Source organism: Aplidium turbinatum, chromosome 14, assembly GCF_918807975.1.
Source record: "Aplidium turbinatum chromosome 14, kaAplTurb1.1, whole genome shotgun sequence".
Taxonomy (NCBI): domain Eukaryota; kingdom Metazoa; phylum Chordata; class Ascidiacea; order Aplousobranchia; family Polyclinidae; genus Aplidium; species Aplidium turbinatum.
Window position 1 is genome coordinate 11,773,724 of NC_137485.1, and position 18,524 is coordinate 11,792,247.

Sequence of the window (18,524 nt, forward strand, 5' to 3'; positions counted from 1 at the left end):
CATGTTAATATATTGTTGCTTGTTTAGAACAGGGCTCCGCAAATACTTGTCGGCCCGACCCAAAAGACAATCGTTCGAAATCTTCGCAGCCCGAACGTTTGAGAAGCATATAATTTTGCGCAAAATCTTTTGCAATTTAATATCAATTTCAATACGGTCGTCCCCGCTTATTAAGCCCACATCGGGACCGGACAATTTTGGGCTTATTGAGCGGGGGGGGGGGGGGGGGGATTTTCTACCACTCCTATACTTTCAGGAATGGACCAAATTGGGCTTAATAAGCGAGTGGATCTACTAACTGTGGTCGTCGTCATATAAGCCTCTGGGACCGAGGATCTACCCTTTTACCACCCCAGATTCACGATGTTCCAGGACTACACTGGAAGGCTACCAGAGAGCAGCCAGGGGCGCCGGAACGATTTTTGACTGGGGGGGCAAGATTACGAAAAAAGGGCACTTTTGTTTAGTAAAAGGCCAATTTTTTTTCAAGTTTTAAGCTAAGACATAGCGATAATGCTAATCTATTAGCTCACTATGTATTGAGTAATGATAGCCTACTTGTGTCCGCGCCTGTCCGGTATACAAAGAAGGGCATTATGCTATGTTATCATGATGTAACCTACTGTCAAGCCTTAAAGCAGCCTGCAGCCATGGCCGCTAAGTAGTGCTTGAATGACCGCCTGTGCTACCTCTTCAATCGGCCAAGTTTGGCCGCCGGTCTCTTCTAGCCAATTATTTAATTTCGCAATAGAATGATCGTGGATTAACTGTGGAAAATATGTAGTATCAAAGAGTGGCGCAAAATTAGGTCAGCGCGTCATAATCGCCATTGTTGCATCAGTCTATGGTTGCATTGTGCGGGAATATTGATGGAATATATCCATCTGCGATCACCAGCTATAAGTCTTGTTTGTAATTCCCGACGTTTGTTTTAACAAAGTCTTAATCCAAAGTGCTAATTTACATCGGCTGGCAATATTGTCGTTTTTATGTCGATTCGATGTTGTCGGACATTGAAGCGTTGTTAAAAAGGAGAACTAGGTTAGTTGACATCCGAGGGGAAAACATTTTTGGATCATATTATGCAAAAATTATGCTTTTTTTAGTAATGTCCTTCACATCATTGAAATACTTATTTTATTACCTTGCCGTCATTGTCAACACATGTCGAAAGTTGTTTTTCGTTGTTAAAAAGCATTCTAGGGGAGTGGCGAACTTTAAAATCAGCCACATTGAAGACACTCGTGCGAGTGTCGTTAGATAGTCCTGCAGTAGGCTACTGGATTACAATCTATTGCGTGGTGCAACGATTCTATTGTAGGACGTCGCCCAGGCCCAGACTTCAACAACGCTAAGTGATCATTTTAGCACTGTTGCAAGTTTAATTCTATTTACTTGTGCTATCGTTATTTTTTTTGTATTTTGGTCTCCAAGCACGCAGATTTGGCCGCCGAGAAGGAGCACCCGATAGGCCACGATGGCTGCCGGAAAAAAAACGAGTTTTAAGGCCTGTAGCCTACTGTGTTGCAAAATTTTTTGCCGTAAATATTATTTTGAAGCAAAAATGAAAGATTATAATTAGGCTAAAAGCGAATAGCAGAAATTGTTATAATGCAAAATGTGCAGTAGCTTACATGACTTTAAAAGGGCACCATTGCCCCCCCTTCCCCTCCATCTGCAGAAAAACTGAGGGCAGGGGGGGCATCCGCCCCCCCCCCTGCCCCCCGCTTCCGGCGCCCCTGAGAGCAGCCAGTCTTTGGTTTCATCATCCATGACACGCAGACCTTCCACTCCATTCTACAGTCATTGATGATGTGGTCTGTGGTCTGTTCCTCGGCACCACATTCACAGGAGGAGGAAGAGGCCATTCCTATTGGTGCATGGTTGAGCGGAAAAGCCCGACGCCCGTACGAAGACTGTTGAGGCGCACCCATGCCTGTCTTTGTGGTGTCAGGCCTATGGAGCATGTGTCGGCGTAGGAAATGAACGAATGGAGTCTGGTAGGCTACTTGACTTCCGGTCAGAATTCAATAGATGGTCTGCCTAAGTAGCCGCAGAGATGTTTTGTTCATCAGCTTCGTTGATCAGAAGTTGAGCGGCTGGCACGAATGGGTGTCTTGATTTCAGTGGACGGGGGTGCTCGTTTGGAGAGCAGAGATCTTGTGATGGAGAAGATGGTTAGGCTCCGGTGCCCGTCGACTGAGAGATAGAGTCGCTTTTTCACAATGAAGATCAGCGGGTTGGATGCCAGCGAGAATGGGGAGATTGTCCAATGGTGTGGGACGCAGGCATAGCAAGGCTACTGCAGGCATACGCAAGGCTCTGTTTATGGCTGTGGCGATGTTTATGGCAGTGAGCACTGCGACACTAAACAGGTGCACAATACTCTGCTGAAGAGTAGACAAGGGAAAAGGCTGCTATACGCAAAGTGTCAGCCCTCGCACCCCAGCTGGAGCCTGCCAGGCGCTTGAGTAGCCCAGTGCGGGATGTCAGTTTCTTGCGCAGTGACACTAAATGATGGTGACATGTGAGCGATCTGTCTAGTCACTAGTGTCACCCTAAGATATTTTGGTTCGGGGCAGAAGGACAGAGGTTTTCCATTGTTCTGAACATGTAGCTCACGATCAGCTTCCCGATGTTTTAGGTGGAAAGACGAAAGTCAGCACGTCAAAGAGTATATGATTGTATTTATTTTTAACATACAGTTCGTTATATTTATAGTAAGTTTAAACCCTTTTGCGACCCACTGTGGATGATCTCGCGACCCACTATTTCCGGATCCCTGGTTTAGAACCTCGCATATCGTAGACAATTTAGGCTAAAAGCGAATAGCAGAAATTGTTATATTGCAAAATGTGCATAGTAGTTTAGCCTACATGACTTTAAAAGGGCATCCGCCCCCTCTGCCCCCCGCTTCCGGCGTCCCTGTAGATGTGCTATTGTTAATGTGAAAATTGTTTGTAGCCTATTTATTTATTTCGTTTTTGTAATGTTGACAATTTGAAGTTTGTTTTGTTTTTTGGTCTATATCAGGGGTGGGCAAAGTTGTTCAAAGAAAGAGCCGCTTGCGGATTAACCATAAACACCGGCGAGCCGCAAAATCAGTTGACACAAAATAACAAAACAGCAATACAAACAATGATTGTTTATCAATACCAGTTTTGTACTTGACTAACTAATCTCTGAAAATTTGAACGATAAGTTGTTAATGCTGTTCGAATTAATTCTTCCGAGCGTTCACTTGTCAAGGTTGCAGGATATTTTTATTTTGCAAAGTTATAAATTCTTATAAAAATGAATGAATAAATTCTGGTGCTACTTCTAAGCTTCAACTAATCGCTGCTTAGCGGCTTTATGAAACTTCCTATTGTTGCTGACTGAAGGCAAAATGAGCCAGGAATGGCACAATGTTGCTTTAGCCACGTCACAATTCCATTGTTTAACAATGGGCTACAGTAATAGAGAGACTCCTTTTTGATCTTTGTATTGTACGGTATTGGGTGCAAATTAGATTTTGAAGAAAGTGTAAGTCACGAATTTTAATTTTTACCAACCGATTTTGCTTGCTTAGTTGACAGCGCGAGATAACATATTTATATAGTATAATCTTAATTTTTTTGTAATAGGCCTATTACGATTCAATACAAGAGCCACAAAATTTATGTTGACGAGCCGCATGTGGCTCGCGAGCCGCAGTTTGCCCACCGTTGGTCTATGTATTATGTAGCCTACTGCCACTTCCTATGTTTTGATTGCATGCTTGGGGACAGGCAAAGAAGAAAGTGTAATTAAAAGGTCCATATTTTTGGATTTGGGAACCCTCCCTTGAAAATGTCTGGCTACGGGCCTGCTAAACTGCCACAATTATGTATTTTCTTTTTTATTTGCTATTAAATACAAGCTTTAGTATTTTTATTAATTTGATAGCGCTTTGATGAGACAGCAAAAGCATTCAAATTGCAAAAAAGATATTTTATTTTTTATTGATGAGTAGGCTATGCTATGCCTGTTTTTTAAAAGTTATTATATAGAATATACTCAGTGATGGGCATTATCGGCGATAATTTATCGGCGATAATTATCGGCGACAGATTTTTATCGCTTATCGTTATCGCTCAATTATTTTTTCAGTTATCCTTTATCGTTATCACCAAAGGCAATATTTGATTATCGCCGATAAATTTTATTTCGGATCAACACACAAGTGGAAAGAACATGAAAAGTAATATTTTTACTAGCCACCTAGTTAATGAAACTAAAATTGAAACCAGTTCTTCTACAGTGCCTGAAGTGTGTGTGCACAGGTCGTTGTCAGGGGAGGGGGCACGTCCCCCCATGCAGCGACGGCCCTGACAACACAATAATTTTTAGAGTTGCAAATTGCAATGAAATGCATGCAACAATTCTCTTGTTGTTTTGCTGTAATCGGCGATCGCCAGTGAATTTTACGATTAAAAAGTAAGCGCACTGGCGACATTGCTATAAACAGCCCTTTAAGCAGAAAGTAAAAAAACAAAGTTTGGAATTTTTTATGGTAGGTCTATTTTCATTTGATTTAATTATTTTGCCTACTGCACGTAAGCGGCAGCGTAACTCAGTTGATAAAAGCATCCAACTGGTATCTGAAGGTATAGTTATAAGCACGACGGTTATCTCAGTGGTTTGATTCTGGATTAAGAGGTTGAAAGTTCGATACCCACTGCCGCTGTTGCGATTCTATTCATGCATAACTCACAAAAAGTTTTGTCCCTTTACAGTATATTATGTTCGATTTTTCGTCATGTTGATGAAAACAGTTCGTGCTGCATGGGATGGGCCAGCGCTAATCAAGAAAAAAAACTATCGTTATTGGACATTATCGGCGATAATTTTATCGTTTATCGTTATCGCTTAACTTTTTTTTTATTTATCGTTATCGCTTTAGGCATTTTTTGTTTATCGATTATCGTTATCGCTTAACTGAAAAATGAGTTATCGCGCCCATTACTGATATACTGTATAGAGTTATCAGTTGAAACACCAACGGTGAAGTAAAACTTTAAAAACACTCACAGTATTGATAGTTGCACACATCAACAACTTTTTATTCACCATCACACCACAACCAAAACATAATTAACATTTGGTTCGGTCTACTAAAAAAAGGGCGTCGGAAAAATAAATAACCAAGACATCGAACTCGTTTCGATGGAATTGATAGAAGTTGTGAGGGAAAGAGAGTTATAGAGAGGAATCAGTCATGCTTCTCTGCCTTGCTTGTTAATAGTTTATACCTTTTGAAAACCTACTCTTTTTTCCTTACAGCTCATGCTTCTCTTCTTGTCAATTCGATGGTGGAATTCCAGAATGTAGAGTTTACCGAGTCAGAGCGTTCAAGAGTCAAAACCGACCAAGCAGATAAAAAGAGCAACACATTCATTCCGGTAACACCGCTTTGGAATTTTGCTTCGTGCTTATCGGTTCGACTTTGTAATTTTCATTAGGAACAGAGAGCATTTAATGTCCTAATCAGTGCCGGTCTTAGGGTATTTCGGGCCCTGTGGGGAATATGCTTTGCGGGCCCCAACGAAAATGATCCAATTTAGTAGCGTAGCTAAGTATTTTGAAGGGGAATGTAATGAAATTGCGCTCTTCTGATTCGCGTGTGTGACGTCATTATTATTTTGTTTCGGACGCAGGCATTCTTTCTTTATTGGTACACGAGGTGTTTTGTGTTTTCAACTCGTTGCAGTCTTGAGTTTGTTAGCTGGTGTTAGGTTCCTATGTTTACAGAGTAATGATGTTCTTTTCTGTTTAAGTATGTATTTATGTTCTGTATTTAGATATCATACTTTTAAGTTAATTAAAACTTCAGTAAGTGAAATGAAATGTCTGGTTATTGTAACAGAACAATTTAATTAACTTATTTGAAAATGGAAAGCAAGTTTTATAAACCTAACGTCTTCAAGGCTGATCCAAGTTCTGCGCAATCCAAGAAAACCTGGCTACATTGGTACAAACAATTCACGGGATTCTTAGAAGGTACACCGGATGTGGACAAGCTAAGATGCCTGATTGCGCATGTAGATGCCGACGTTTATGACTATATTAGTGAGTGCGACACGTTCGACAATGCAGTCGCTACACTACGTGCTCTTTATGAGAAACCTATCAACAGTAGTTTCTCACGCTACCAATTGAAAACTTGCAAACAAGAAATAAGTCAATCGCTAGATGACTATCTACAAAAGCTAAAAACGTTAGCCAAAGATTGTGATTATAGCCAGGTGACGGCAATAGAATATCGAAACGAAGCTATATGCGAAACGTTCATTTCTGGTATTGTCTCTCACGAGATTCGACAGCGTCTTTTGGAAAACAACACGCCAGAGACCAGGGCCGGATTAAGGGTGTATGGGGCCCTGGGCTGAGCTGAAAGTGGGGGCCCTTATCAAGTGACATTTTTCGCTAAAAATGAATGGTGGAGTGGGGCTACGACACGGGCCCAGTTGCATGTATCTGTGGCACCGAGCCCCAAACAGCGGACCAGTGGCGTAGCCAGAAAAAGTTTGGGGGGGAGCCAAATATTTGATGAATTGAAGAGAACAACAAAGTGTTTGATTTAAAGCCATCGCCACTTGATGTGCAGTGGCGTATCCTGGTGGGTTGAAGCAATAAAAGTGGTAGGGGGGTTAGAGCGTGCCGAAGGCACGCGTATTGTAGGGGGGTCCGGGGGCATGCTCCCCCGGAAATTTTTTGAAAAATTACACTCAAATAATGGATTATAGTGATTTCTGAAAACACTTTTAGAGTAATATTTGTATGAAATTTGTTAGCAGATAAACAGCTATTAACTTATTAACACTAAAAACTCAGCTACACAAAAACTCAAGCAGCACAAAAACCCAACTACACAAAAACCCAACAGAGTAAGCCATTCTGAAATTGCTTCCATAAATTAGTTCAAAGAAACGTAAATCGCGTAAATTTTGCGTGATTTACGATTTGCAAAATTTATTGGTGTCTTTCTGTGTGTTTAAAACAAGTCCTTGGGGGTGTTAATAGCCAGATGTCTTGGAAAACGATATAAATTTCTACAAACTTTATTAAATTTTCAACAAAGGACTCAATTTTGGAATCCAAACTTGAAAAATTTGGGGGGGGGGCATGGCCCCTTTCGCCCTCCCTGGCTACGCCTATGCAGCGGATCACCTTCTTGTTTGCCCTCGGCTTTCAACACGGTGCAGTAGGTGGGACCTGTCAGTGTATAACTCCGTTGCGGAAGAATGTGTCAATCTGTGGTGTATCAACGAACTTTAGAAGACTCGATAGAAGAAGAACTGCATCATATCTAACTGACCATCTTGTATCAGATAATGTCTTCAAAACAGGCAAACCATCTAGGAATTTTCGATGGACTTGCCAACGATGAGTAGACGAGACGAGCAATGAATAAAGGCTTTGCAACAATTCAAAAAGCTCAGCGGCAGAACGGCATGTTTCTACAGGACATTTAAGCTGGCGATTAAATTAAGTGAATGTGCTGTGCAAGGGACATAATGAGCTACACTACATTTCTCGCGCAGAAGAGCTTGAAGACCGTTATACTTGCCACTCATATTGGCAGCATTATCATAACTTTGACCCGTAATCCGTGCCATTTTCGGATATGAAAGTATCAAATAAGTATGTTTTTTGTTAAAAAAAAAGAAGAAAAATTGAATAACTGGGGTTGGGCAGGGGTGCTGCAGCACCGCAGCACATTTGGGTGAGCCACCCTTGCTTGTTTGAGATACGAATTAAAGCAGTAATCTCCAACTGTGCAACTAAACAAATTAGTAGATTTTTTTCTTTGAGGTGGGGGCCCCCAAAAGTGGGGGCCCTAGGCTTCAGCCCAGTCCGCCCCCCCCTTAATCCGGCACTGCCATCTTGTATCAGATAATGTCTTCAAAACAGGCAAACCATCTAGGAATTTTCGATGGACTTGCCAACGATGAGTAGACGAGACGAGCCATGAATAAAGGCTTTGCAACAATTCAAAAAGCTCAGCGGCAGAACGGCATGTTTCTACAAGACATTTAAGCTGGCGATTAAATTAAGTGAATGTGCTGTGCAAGGGACATAATGAGCTACACTACATTTCTCGCGCAGAAGAGCTTGAAGACCGTTATACTTGCCACTCATATTGGCAGCATTATCATAACTTTGACCCGTGATCCGTACCATTTTCGGATATGAAAGTATCAAATAAATATGTTTTTTGTTAAAAAAAAAGAAGAAAAATTGAATAACTGGGGTTGGACAGGGGTGCTGCAGCACCGCAGCATATTTGGGTGAGCCACCCTTGCTTGTTTGAGATACGAATTAAAGCAGTAATCTCCAGCTGTGCAACTAAAAAAATTAGTAGATTTTTTTCTTTGAGGTGGGGGCCCCCAAAAGTGGGGGCCCTAGGCTTCAGCCCAGTCCGCCCCCCCCTTAATCCGGCACTGCCAGAGACCACAACGCTAGAAGCTATTTTCAAGCTAGCTCGTTCCCTAGAAATTAATAATCGAAACTCCGAACAATACGACAGGCCGTTTGTGTCAAAGCCGATTTCTGAGTATCATGATGAACCCAGTACTGCTGCTATTCCAAACCAACTTGCGGGTAGTTCCAATCAATCCAGCTTCAAATCAAAATGTGGATATTGTGGAAGTTTTCCAAAACATGCTCGGTCGCTGTGCCCTGCCAGAAAAGTCAAGTGCTACAAATGCAACGCTTACGGACACTACGCGGTGGTTTGTCGCACGAGTTGGAAGAAGTCTTCTGCAATGGAATCGCTCGCGGTGGTATCATCGTCGGAACCAACAGGAGACCCCCCGACAAAGGTAAATGTTAGAATTAACATCAATGGCATTTGGGCTAATGCATTGACACCGGATCCAGTTTAAGCCATGTTTGCCGAAAGGACTAAATGCCGATTGGACAAATTGCCGAAATTATACAAATGTATTATCATAACTTAATAACACATAAATATCATTCACAAACAGATTTCACTCACAAATTATGTGCGACAGCGCGTAAGTATCCGACAGAAGGGTTATATTTATCGATATTCTCCACAATGTGTTTTAGTCTATCGTTCACAACCTTATATTTTTTATTTGGTGGCGCCAATTGAACGCCAGCTGATAACTGCTCCAGGATTAGTTCATTGTGCGATTGTTCTTTTATCAACTTTACTGTCAGTCGACGTATCGTGGGGTGTGTGATGGAGACCCGTTGGTCGAAAGCATGGTGCCATCCTTCGATGGAATTGTTAGTACGAGGAAGATCAAAATACTTACCAGTTCAAAGCCACTGCTTGCATAGTAACGAGACTTGGTGTCACTTCAAAATAATCACCAGTTCAAAGGCACTGCTTGCATAGTAACGAGACTTGGTGTCGCTTCAAAGTAATTTTTAGGCAAACAATAGTAGCAAAGTAACTCTATTTCAAAGGCACTGCTTGCATAGTAATGAGACTTTGTGTCACTTCAAAGTAATTTTTTCCCAAATTGTTTCGGCAATTAATCCATTCGTCAAAATGTCCTTCGGCAAAATGTCCGCGCACGATCTTTTCAGGGTACGAAATGTTCAGCAGGGGACGAAATACGTTGCACCCGTTGAGTCTCTATATGTTTTCTTGTTGCTAATTCCGTTGTTGAATTTTTCCATTGGAAATGACAAAATTACTGCATTTTCTGAGTAAATTGCGGGCCCCCTAATGTGCGGGCCCTGTGCGATCGCACGGTTTGCACACCCCAAAGACCGGCACTGGTCCTTATCCTCATGCATTGCTTCCGCTTTGCAATAATGCGTAAGAATTTAGGCTATAATTAATTCTTTAATTTAAATAGCCTAATTCATTTAAGATTGATTTAAGATAGACTAATCCATTTAAGACTGATTCATGGCTATTGACTATGATTTAATTCCGTTACATTTTTATTCTTCTTTATTTCAAAACCAAGAACTAATAAACAATAAAGACACATAATCAGTGATTGATTGTGTTTCGAACACAGCAACAACTTTAAACACAATCAGAAAAAAGACACAGTGCAACATTTCACAGTGAGCAAAACAAAATGTGTGCATAGAATGTCTGCTGCAGAAAGTTATGTTTAAGTCGGCAAGCTAAGTTAAAATCTAAGTCTTCTAATAGCTGGAAATACACAGTGTAGCGTTCGTACCCCCGAATCCAAAAGAATTGGTCAAACCGATTCTCCTGCAAAAGAGTAAAAGTTTCAATTGACCACATAGCCTACAGTGCTATCATTTTATCAATTCACACCAGGCGATGTAGACTATAGTAGGCCTAAGCACGGAGTGGCATAATCAGGTGCAGTGAAAAAGTATAGGCCTACTATGGTAAGTAGTCTAGCTAGACCTAAGTTACGAGAGGTATATGATTTTGTTCGTAATTTATGTTTCAACGTGACGCAACGAATTCATAAGACAGCAGTGCACGAAGAAGCATTTAATTAGGCCTCGGGGTAGAAGCAGTGACGTTTAAAAAATCACTGCTTTTGCAGGCCTTCACTGAAACACAATACCATATCTCACAAAGCAACTTTATTTTACACACAGCACCTTTGTGAATCGCATTTCCACATCTGCTTCACCATCGGCACATAATTCAAATCCATGTCCGGACTGGTTCTGTCTAAATTCAGCGTCGGAGGCAACTCCCCGTGATAACAAGCCAGCACAGTGAATGCGGCTTCAATGGAACCGGAAGCCCCTTCAAAAATTAAAAAGTTTTAATGTAAAATTCTGAAGCTGGTTCAGATTAATTTTTTATTTCTTTGTTTCAAAAAAGGACACTACACACTTTATAGTACACGTGCGTCGTCCATGTGTTATAGCCTAATCAGGGTCGTTGAGAGGATGATGTTGATTCGATAGTAATGCGATTCTCAACCCCCAAACCAAGACACTTCAAAGAACAACGTCCCACATCTACAGAATAGGAGTGGTTTCTTCAAGTTTTCGAGCCCCTTGGAAAGGTGCATCTATTTCTCTCATGTTGTTGTAATATACATCAAGCCAACCGTCGGTTAGCCACAGCCTGGCGTCATCGTCAATGGAGACTAAGCTTTCCATACCATGGGATGATCTTTACAGTGGGCAATCCCTGATTAAGTGGGCTGCCGTCTGCATTTCAATACACTCACAGGCAACACTCTCTGCCAAGCCCCAACGCAACATGTCTGCACTATAGTGTCCCACACAGTGAGCAAACGGTTACTCCTTGATGTCTAGAGGCATTGACCCAACTAGTTCTCAGATGGAGTATTGCAAATCAAGTTATATATGATGATGAACAGTAAGAAACCAATTCAATTCTTAACGCATACCTAGCAAATGCCCGACAGCGCCTTTGGTCGAGGAAACAGCGAGCTTGTAAGCATGATCGCCGAATAATGTTTTGATCGCTTTGTTCTCAGCAGCATCACCCAACCGTGTGGACGTAGCATGGGCGTTGATGTACGTCACGTCAGAAACGTCAATGCCAGCGTCTCTAATAGCGGCTCGCATGCTCATTACAGCTCCTTTACCTGTCAATCAATTGAAAGTGGTCAACATTCAAAGATACATCATGATTGATTGTTCTATGATCTTTGTGTGGGCGGGCAATCCATGCAAAAACTAACCACAGACCATAACACAAGATAGTTGCCATGATATTCAACAAGTAATTTGTTTTCCATTTTTTACCCAATGTTTTGGATAGCATACGTTGGTCAATAGAATATAATTCTTAACATTCGTCTCTTTTTTTTTACTTTCTTTGTGTTTATAAGATTTTGTTGCAGTTGTGATAATAAAAAAATGTAACAAATGGACAACTTTGTCAGTTATCACAAGATACTTGAAAAGTTGAGGAAACCAACAGACCTTCTGGATGTGGCGCTGTGATGTGGTTCGCATCAGCTGACATCCCGTAGCCAAGTATCCTGGCATAGATACGGGCTCCTCTACGTACAGCGTGGTTTTCTTCCTCCAGAACCAACACTGCCGCTCCTTCTCCAAGGACGAAGCCGTCTCTGAACCCACAAAATATTTTGACAGTTAGATTCAGCGCAAAGATGTTGGCAGCAAGAACAATTATTCTTATCACACAAAATAGACAACGTCGTTACGCCCAATTCCTCCAGCGATTATACAATTTAAAATTTATACATAAATATAGGCTACTTAAAGTAGTTTCAATTCAATCAAAAGCTTTAAAAATTTGACAGTGCAGTCAAGACAGAGTTTAGTTTTTGATGAGCTACTGTGTACAAATTCTATAGTGCCAGCTCGCTCCAACTAAATGAACAACGGCTTGGTCCTAACGTACCGTAATCTATTTACTATCACCAGTAGAGTTGATAGGAAGGACTAGGGGGCACTTTTAACCGAGGGCCCGAAATGATTTTAGGGGTCCAGGAAGTTGGAGAAACTACCTTACTTATTCGTTGGATATTGTGCGTTTTTCTTGAAAGTGTCTTAATTTGAGGATCTCATTGGTACCGGGCCCAAACTATCCTCTCAACGGCTCTGACTATCACCTGTCAGGATGAAATGGTCGTGATGCGCTCTTTGGTACTTCATTAAACTTTGTAGCAATTGATCGAGCTTGACAAAACCCGGCGAACACGTGATGATTTAAAGCAGCATCTGAGCTACCGGCTACCATGACATCACAATCTCCGTGCATGATGAATCGAGCAGCATCCCCGATAGAATGCGAACCTAGCAACAAAAGAAGAAAATGAAACTTTTCAATGGAGATGATGCGTGTTGCCAAGTCAAAATATGAAAACAGCAAAGCAAGGCGACCTTCACAAAAAGCGCGTAAGTGACAGAGGTATGCACTGCCTTCTCCATAGCAGCTTAAATGTAAAATGAGACTAATAGTCTTCTCGTTTGAGTTAAAATACAGCTCTAGAATAACACATTTGCCCACTACAGCTACGATTGTAAATTGTTATTCTGGCGCAAGTCTCTGGAAGTTATGCCAATACATTCGTGAAAGAAATAGCAGCAAATAATAATGTGAAATATAATATGAAACCTGTGGTGCACGCTGTAGCAACGCAGTGATTAGGTCCACGCAGCTTGTGTTTGATACTGATAATTCCACCAGCCATGTTGAGAAGTATACGAGGTATAGCGTAGGGACTGACTCTTCGATATCCAGATTCGTTCAATTTTTCAACAGAGAGTGCAAGATTTTCGGAGTCAACCACAGAAACCCCCATGGCAACTCCTGTAGGGGGATAATGATGTTAACATGTCAATAATGACTCAGAAGATGACTAATTTTCAACTTTTCGGTAACCGGTAAGTTACTATTTTCCAAAGTCCACAAATACTTTAAGCATTCAAAGAAATGTGACAAATCCCATTGTGTTACATAGCTTTGGATGCTTGTGGTACTGCACGACAATGTGAACTTCCTCCTGCAGCTCTTTATCCAGACATAAAAGCAACTATTTTTACATTGATTCAACGTCTGAAGACTTTGAATCGATGTAAAAACGGTGATTTGCTCTCTGGGTATAGAGAAACTTTCAAACATTCAATTGATTGATGCACCAATGCAGGCTATAAATTACAATACATTATGCACAAATCCATGTAGGCTATTTAGTATTCACACAATGTGACAAACCTGTGTTAGCTCTTTCCTCTTCAGTTTTAGGATTCCACTTAGAGTCAGCCAATGCTTTTTCAGCTGCGGCAACGGCAAATGCAGATGTCAACGAGGCTTCTCTTTTAACAGCAGCAGTCATCTTGTCATACTCTGAGTCTAAAATAATATATAATGATAAAACAAAAACATTTCTTTCTTGCTTAAACAAAAACTATTTAATAAATTAACTCTTAACACCTGCAAAGCACACAACTTAACCTCTTGGAACGCTTGCAGCAACCTTGCATGGGAAATCATGTCCTTTAATTGTATGCTTGGAAACCCCACAATCTCCATTTAGCAATCGAGACCATACATGATCAGCCCCACATCCAAGTGGGGAAATAATTCCAATTCCTGTCATAATAAGAATGCGTATCGTATAAAAATAATAACAACATTTCAATTTGATTTGTTTTTTATTAATTGAATTAATGAAGGAGACTAGAGCAAGTTGAGTAATGATGATACGAGCACATTGAGCACATGCCAAGAAGGAAAAAAAAAATGTCTTACACTAGAAAAGAAAGATTTGAAAGAATTTGAAAAAAGGAAGTGTGGAGGTCTACAAAGAGAATAGAAATGATAGGTTGAAGATGAAGAAGAGGAGATGGACCTAAACGAGGAAAAAGTGATGGATAAAATAAAATAGAGAAAAGAGGTGAAAAAATGCTGCATAGAATAATCAGCCACACTCACTAGTGGTAAACAAATCAAAACTTGATAAAAGGTAGCCTACAGTTATGAATACACAAAAACAATTTGAGAAAAAAATAGTGCAAATGAACATTGTCATTTGCCTAACCAAAATTTTTTAAATCACATTATGAAGATTCTAATTTCAAACCTTCATCAATCATTTGACAAAACATACAAAAAATATCATAACCTCGCTTTAAAAAATAGTAAAACTTAGTAGCCTAATCAATTATATATGGTACAAACCAGATTTGTCTGCAAAACCAAGTGTGTTAAAACATGCACCAAAGTAGGTAAAAATTTTAAAAGTGAAAGGTTTATGCTATGGATATAGTAATCAATACAAAAAATTAATAAAGTAAACAAGCTCTAACCTGTCACCACCACATTCCGCAAAGATGATGATAAGCAGCGATAACAACCATAAAACACCTTTCTGTTCCTCTTAACAATCGAAGAAGTTAGTTGCACAAATATCATCCCTTTCACATTACCTTTGACTTAGTAAGATACAAAAATGTACCATATCCCATATAATAAATGCAACGCTTTTTGCATTATCTTATTGGGTCTACCTTATTATGATGTTTATTTCTGAAATGTTTCAAAAAACAATTAGTGGCCTACTGGGATTTTTAATTCAATTTAATTTTTCATTGCTGGCGCAAACACGTAGAGAAACGATAAAGTAAACACACAAATTTGACACCAACAACAAGGAAAAATGACAAAACCAAAAAGTTTGAAATATTCATCAATAAAATATTGCTAGGAAAACATTTGTTAATCCAATTGTTAGAGCTACTTAGGCCTTAGGCCATTTAAAGCAATTGCTTTTACTTTATGTAGCAATAAAATAAACTTTTCAAAACAACTGTAGCCACACTTTTAAATATAGGCTATGGTACTAAGTTTAAAAATTTTCACAAAAAAGAAATTGGTAAGCTACTTTTGAAATGTTTGCAGACTTGCATTTTCACACTACGCTATCAAATTGACAGGCCTTTATCAACTGATCTACCAGTTATGGAGGTCTTTATCATTGGACAGAGAAAATCTTTTGGAAGCTATATTTTTGTGAAAATTGGACTGACCTTTAGTGCAGTATGTGGTTTCATGCATGAATCAAGTTTGTTAGTAGGCCTATTGAAAACAAGGCTGTCCAAATTTAAAATGTTTTGAGAAAACCATTTTGTTTCTGGCTTGCCAGCCTAACCTGTGCTTTTTAAATGTAAGTTTACATCAAATTTACATTTGTGATGTTTCTCAACAGCCATAAATATTCAGCAACTCAAGACGTGACTAAACTACTGGATTCATTTCGAAGACAAGCTACTGGTTTGTCACAGGATGGTAATATTCTCATTTCTATTTTCTCCATGCCCTTCACGCAGCTGGCTTAATCACCATAGAATCCAGAGTTGCCAAAATTGAAAATATGAAAAGAGAATCGCCCAGCAATAGTTTCGTTCATTTTTTTTTTACGAAATGAGCGACATGGTTCAATCAATCATTTTATTTTTTGTCATTGACGCGTCCGGGACGAAAAGATACTAACTACAAAAATTGATAGATTGATTTTGATATACCTACCAGCAAGTTTAAAGTTTGTTCTCAATTATTTTGCAGATGCTTGACATTTGTCACATTAAGAACTGGGAAGCAGCTGACTCGATGACTGATATAGTCTTTCGCTGCTTCCTATCTGTTGTGGTATTTAGATAGCTATGGTACTATTTTATTCGTATTGTGTATAATTGTACCGTACTATTGTCGCAACAGACAAAATAAAAGGTTTCCCTCTCTCTCTCTCTATTCGTCGTTGTCAAGTTTCATAAAATACGACATTAAATAAACTCAGTTTATGATGAAACTCTCCTATTATATGAAAACTGAGTAAATGCAAACGAAGCCAAGAAAGACCAACAAAAACTTTATGCGAATGGTTCGATGCCTTATAGAGCAGAGCCTGGAAAAACCACGACAGTTGGCTGAAAATCTGCAATTCAAACTTATAAATAAAGAAATTCTTTGAGACTCATTTTTGTTACCTCTGTGCAATCGAAGGACTAGTCACGCCATCAGCGGTTCTGTTATCATCAGGAGATTATAAACATTTAAATAAAAGAACCTAGAACCCCTGCATTGGGATAATAAACCTTAAACAAACCAAACTTAAACCCCCTGCAGAATCATATAGCCTAATGCTTTAACGCTTAATAGGCTACAACTAACACGTAATAGCAGGTGATGAGTTATAGAAGTGGGGCCATGTGTTTACTACAGATGAGAAAAACAGCGGAGGGTCTGAGAAAATGCATTTAATTTGGTGCATTCTGAGCGTATTTTCAGCTTTAAATTGTAATGAAAAGTTAAGATAAAATTATCTGTAAGCCAGATGCATCACGAAGAGGAGTTCATTGGGAAGGCCACAGCTGATCAAATATGATTAATTTGTTGATGCAGAACAGAGAAAAAAGCAAAATAAAAACAACTCACAAGGTTACTAGCCTATTACCCAGCAAGCTTTTTACACTTACTTTTTTCCAAATGCTGAATCGAAACTTATTATTTTGCCCAAATTGCGACACCACATGCAGTAATTTCCGAATCGATGATGATACATTATAGCCTACATTTACTGGAAAATATCAACTTATTTCATAAATTATAGCCTAACAATATATGTAAAGTTTGTAAACTGGTTAGATGTCAAAACATCATGGAAAGATTGACTGGCCCACATAACTGGACATTTTTGCCCAAATTCGCGACGTTTTTTTTTCAGCGAGAGAGCAACCGCCCCCATCTCCTACGACTATGCTTAGAAGTGTCTTAGTTTTGGGATTGTATTCGTGCCGGACCCAGATTATCTTCTCAACTGCAGTGGTAAGCTATAAGCCTGTTATGTGGTATGCAAAAGAACAACGAAAGCTTTGGTTGCTTTAACGCTTTCGTTGCGTACGGTAGCTATAGCCAACAGCTCAGGCCCGTAGTTATACATTTTAGCTTGGGGGGGCTCAAAAGCTGTTGCGAAGTAAAAGGCTATGAACCAGTGGCGGCTCGTGACTTTTGGCCATGGGGGTGCTATAAATAGTGATGTTAAATATGACGTCATAAAGTGACAGGAACGGACGAGCGCCGAAGGCGCGAGCCTCCTAGGGGGTCTGGGGGCATGCCCGCCCCAGAAAATTTTGCACTTTTATATGCTCTAAAATGCCATTCCTGGTGTTTTCAGGACAAAAAATAACAATTTTAAGCAGTTGAAAATGTGGATTTTTAGAACTTTGAAACAAAGAGCACGAGGGATCAGAGAGAGAAAGCGAAAAATTAATGAATGTCATCACGGAGGTTGAAGATACTTTAATTCAAGAGCTCTGTGCCCCTGAAAAGAGCGATGTTGGTGCAGTGGACCTCACTAAAAGATTTAAGCTAAATATACTAAACCATCACAGCACGCTTAGAATAGTGATACCTTTCAGAGTAAACGTTTTCAAGGCATGTTTTTGAAATACAACACACCAATACCATCCAGCGCGGCTGTGGAACGCATTTTTTCGCTTGGAAAGGACATTTTGCGTCCCAAACGCAGCAGATTGTCAGACAAACGTTTTAAAATGCTTATGTTTCTACAAGGAAATAACTAAAAGCTTTGAGCTTGGGGGGGGGGGGGGGCGTTGCCCCCCGGCAACTACGGGCCTGCAACAGCTTCATATTTAGGTGATTGTCACCGCAGAAAAATCTTTGGAGATAACGCACAGACATAGCTTCGTTCTACGAAGAAAAGCCTTTTGATTCAGGTCACTGTTGAACAAGGAAGTCTGGTATCCTCGTTCCTTCACGAAACAAAGGGAGTCCAACTAGCCTACAATGTTTAGCAAACTGTGAGTGTAGGTAACTACTTGATTAATTGTGGTCTACTACAACATTAAAAAAGTCTGAGAACTATTTAGTATTTACACTTTTTGACGATAGCTCAATTGGCTAAGCGCCTGACTCAGTCAAACTCGGTGGTCGGGCCTGCTTCAACTAACCCTCTAGTCTAAAGTATGCAAAACTGTCAGGATTAGCCTACTAAGCTCTCAAAGAAGCTTTCTCAGTCCGAGAATAAAGATTCCCACAAGCAAGCAGTCAACTT

General features: G+C 40.1%; 2 protein-coding genes across 2 annotated transcripts in view; one reads left to right on the plus strand and one right to left on the minus strand.

Moving 5' to 3' along the window:
- LOC145783507 (E3 ubiquitin-protein ligase RNF14-like) overlaps positions 1 to 18,524 on the plus strand; it is a 311,490-nt gene that overhangs the window by 92,017 nt on the left and 200,949 nt on the right. The gene's annotated exons all lie outside the window — the stretch shown is intronic.
- Positions 9,954 to 14,974, minus strand: LOC145782761 (3-oxoacyl-[acyl-carrier-protein] synthase, mitochondrial-like). Its single transcript, XM_082594524.1, has 9 exons — positions 14,761 to 14,974; positions 13,907 to 14,044; positions 13,667 to 13,804; positions 13,067 to 13,261; positions 12,561 to 12,744; positions 11,905 to 12,053; positions 11,364 to 11,564; positions 10,597 to 10,747; positions 9,954 to 10,231 (listed from the first exon to the last, which is right to left on the minus strand). The coding sequence occupies exons 1-9, from the start codon at positions 14,864 to 14,866 to the stop codon at positions 10,162 to 10,164; spliced, it is 1,332 nt and encodes a 443-aa protein (XP_082450650.1). The 5' UTR covers positions 14,867 to 14,974; the 3' UTR covers positions 9,954 to 10,161.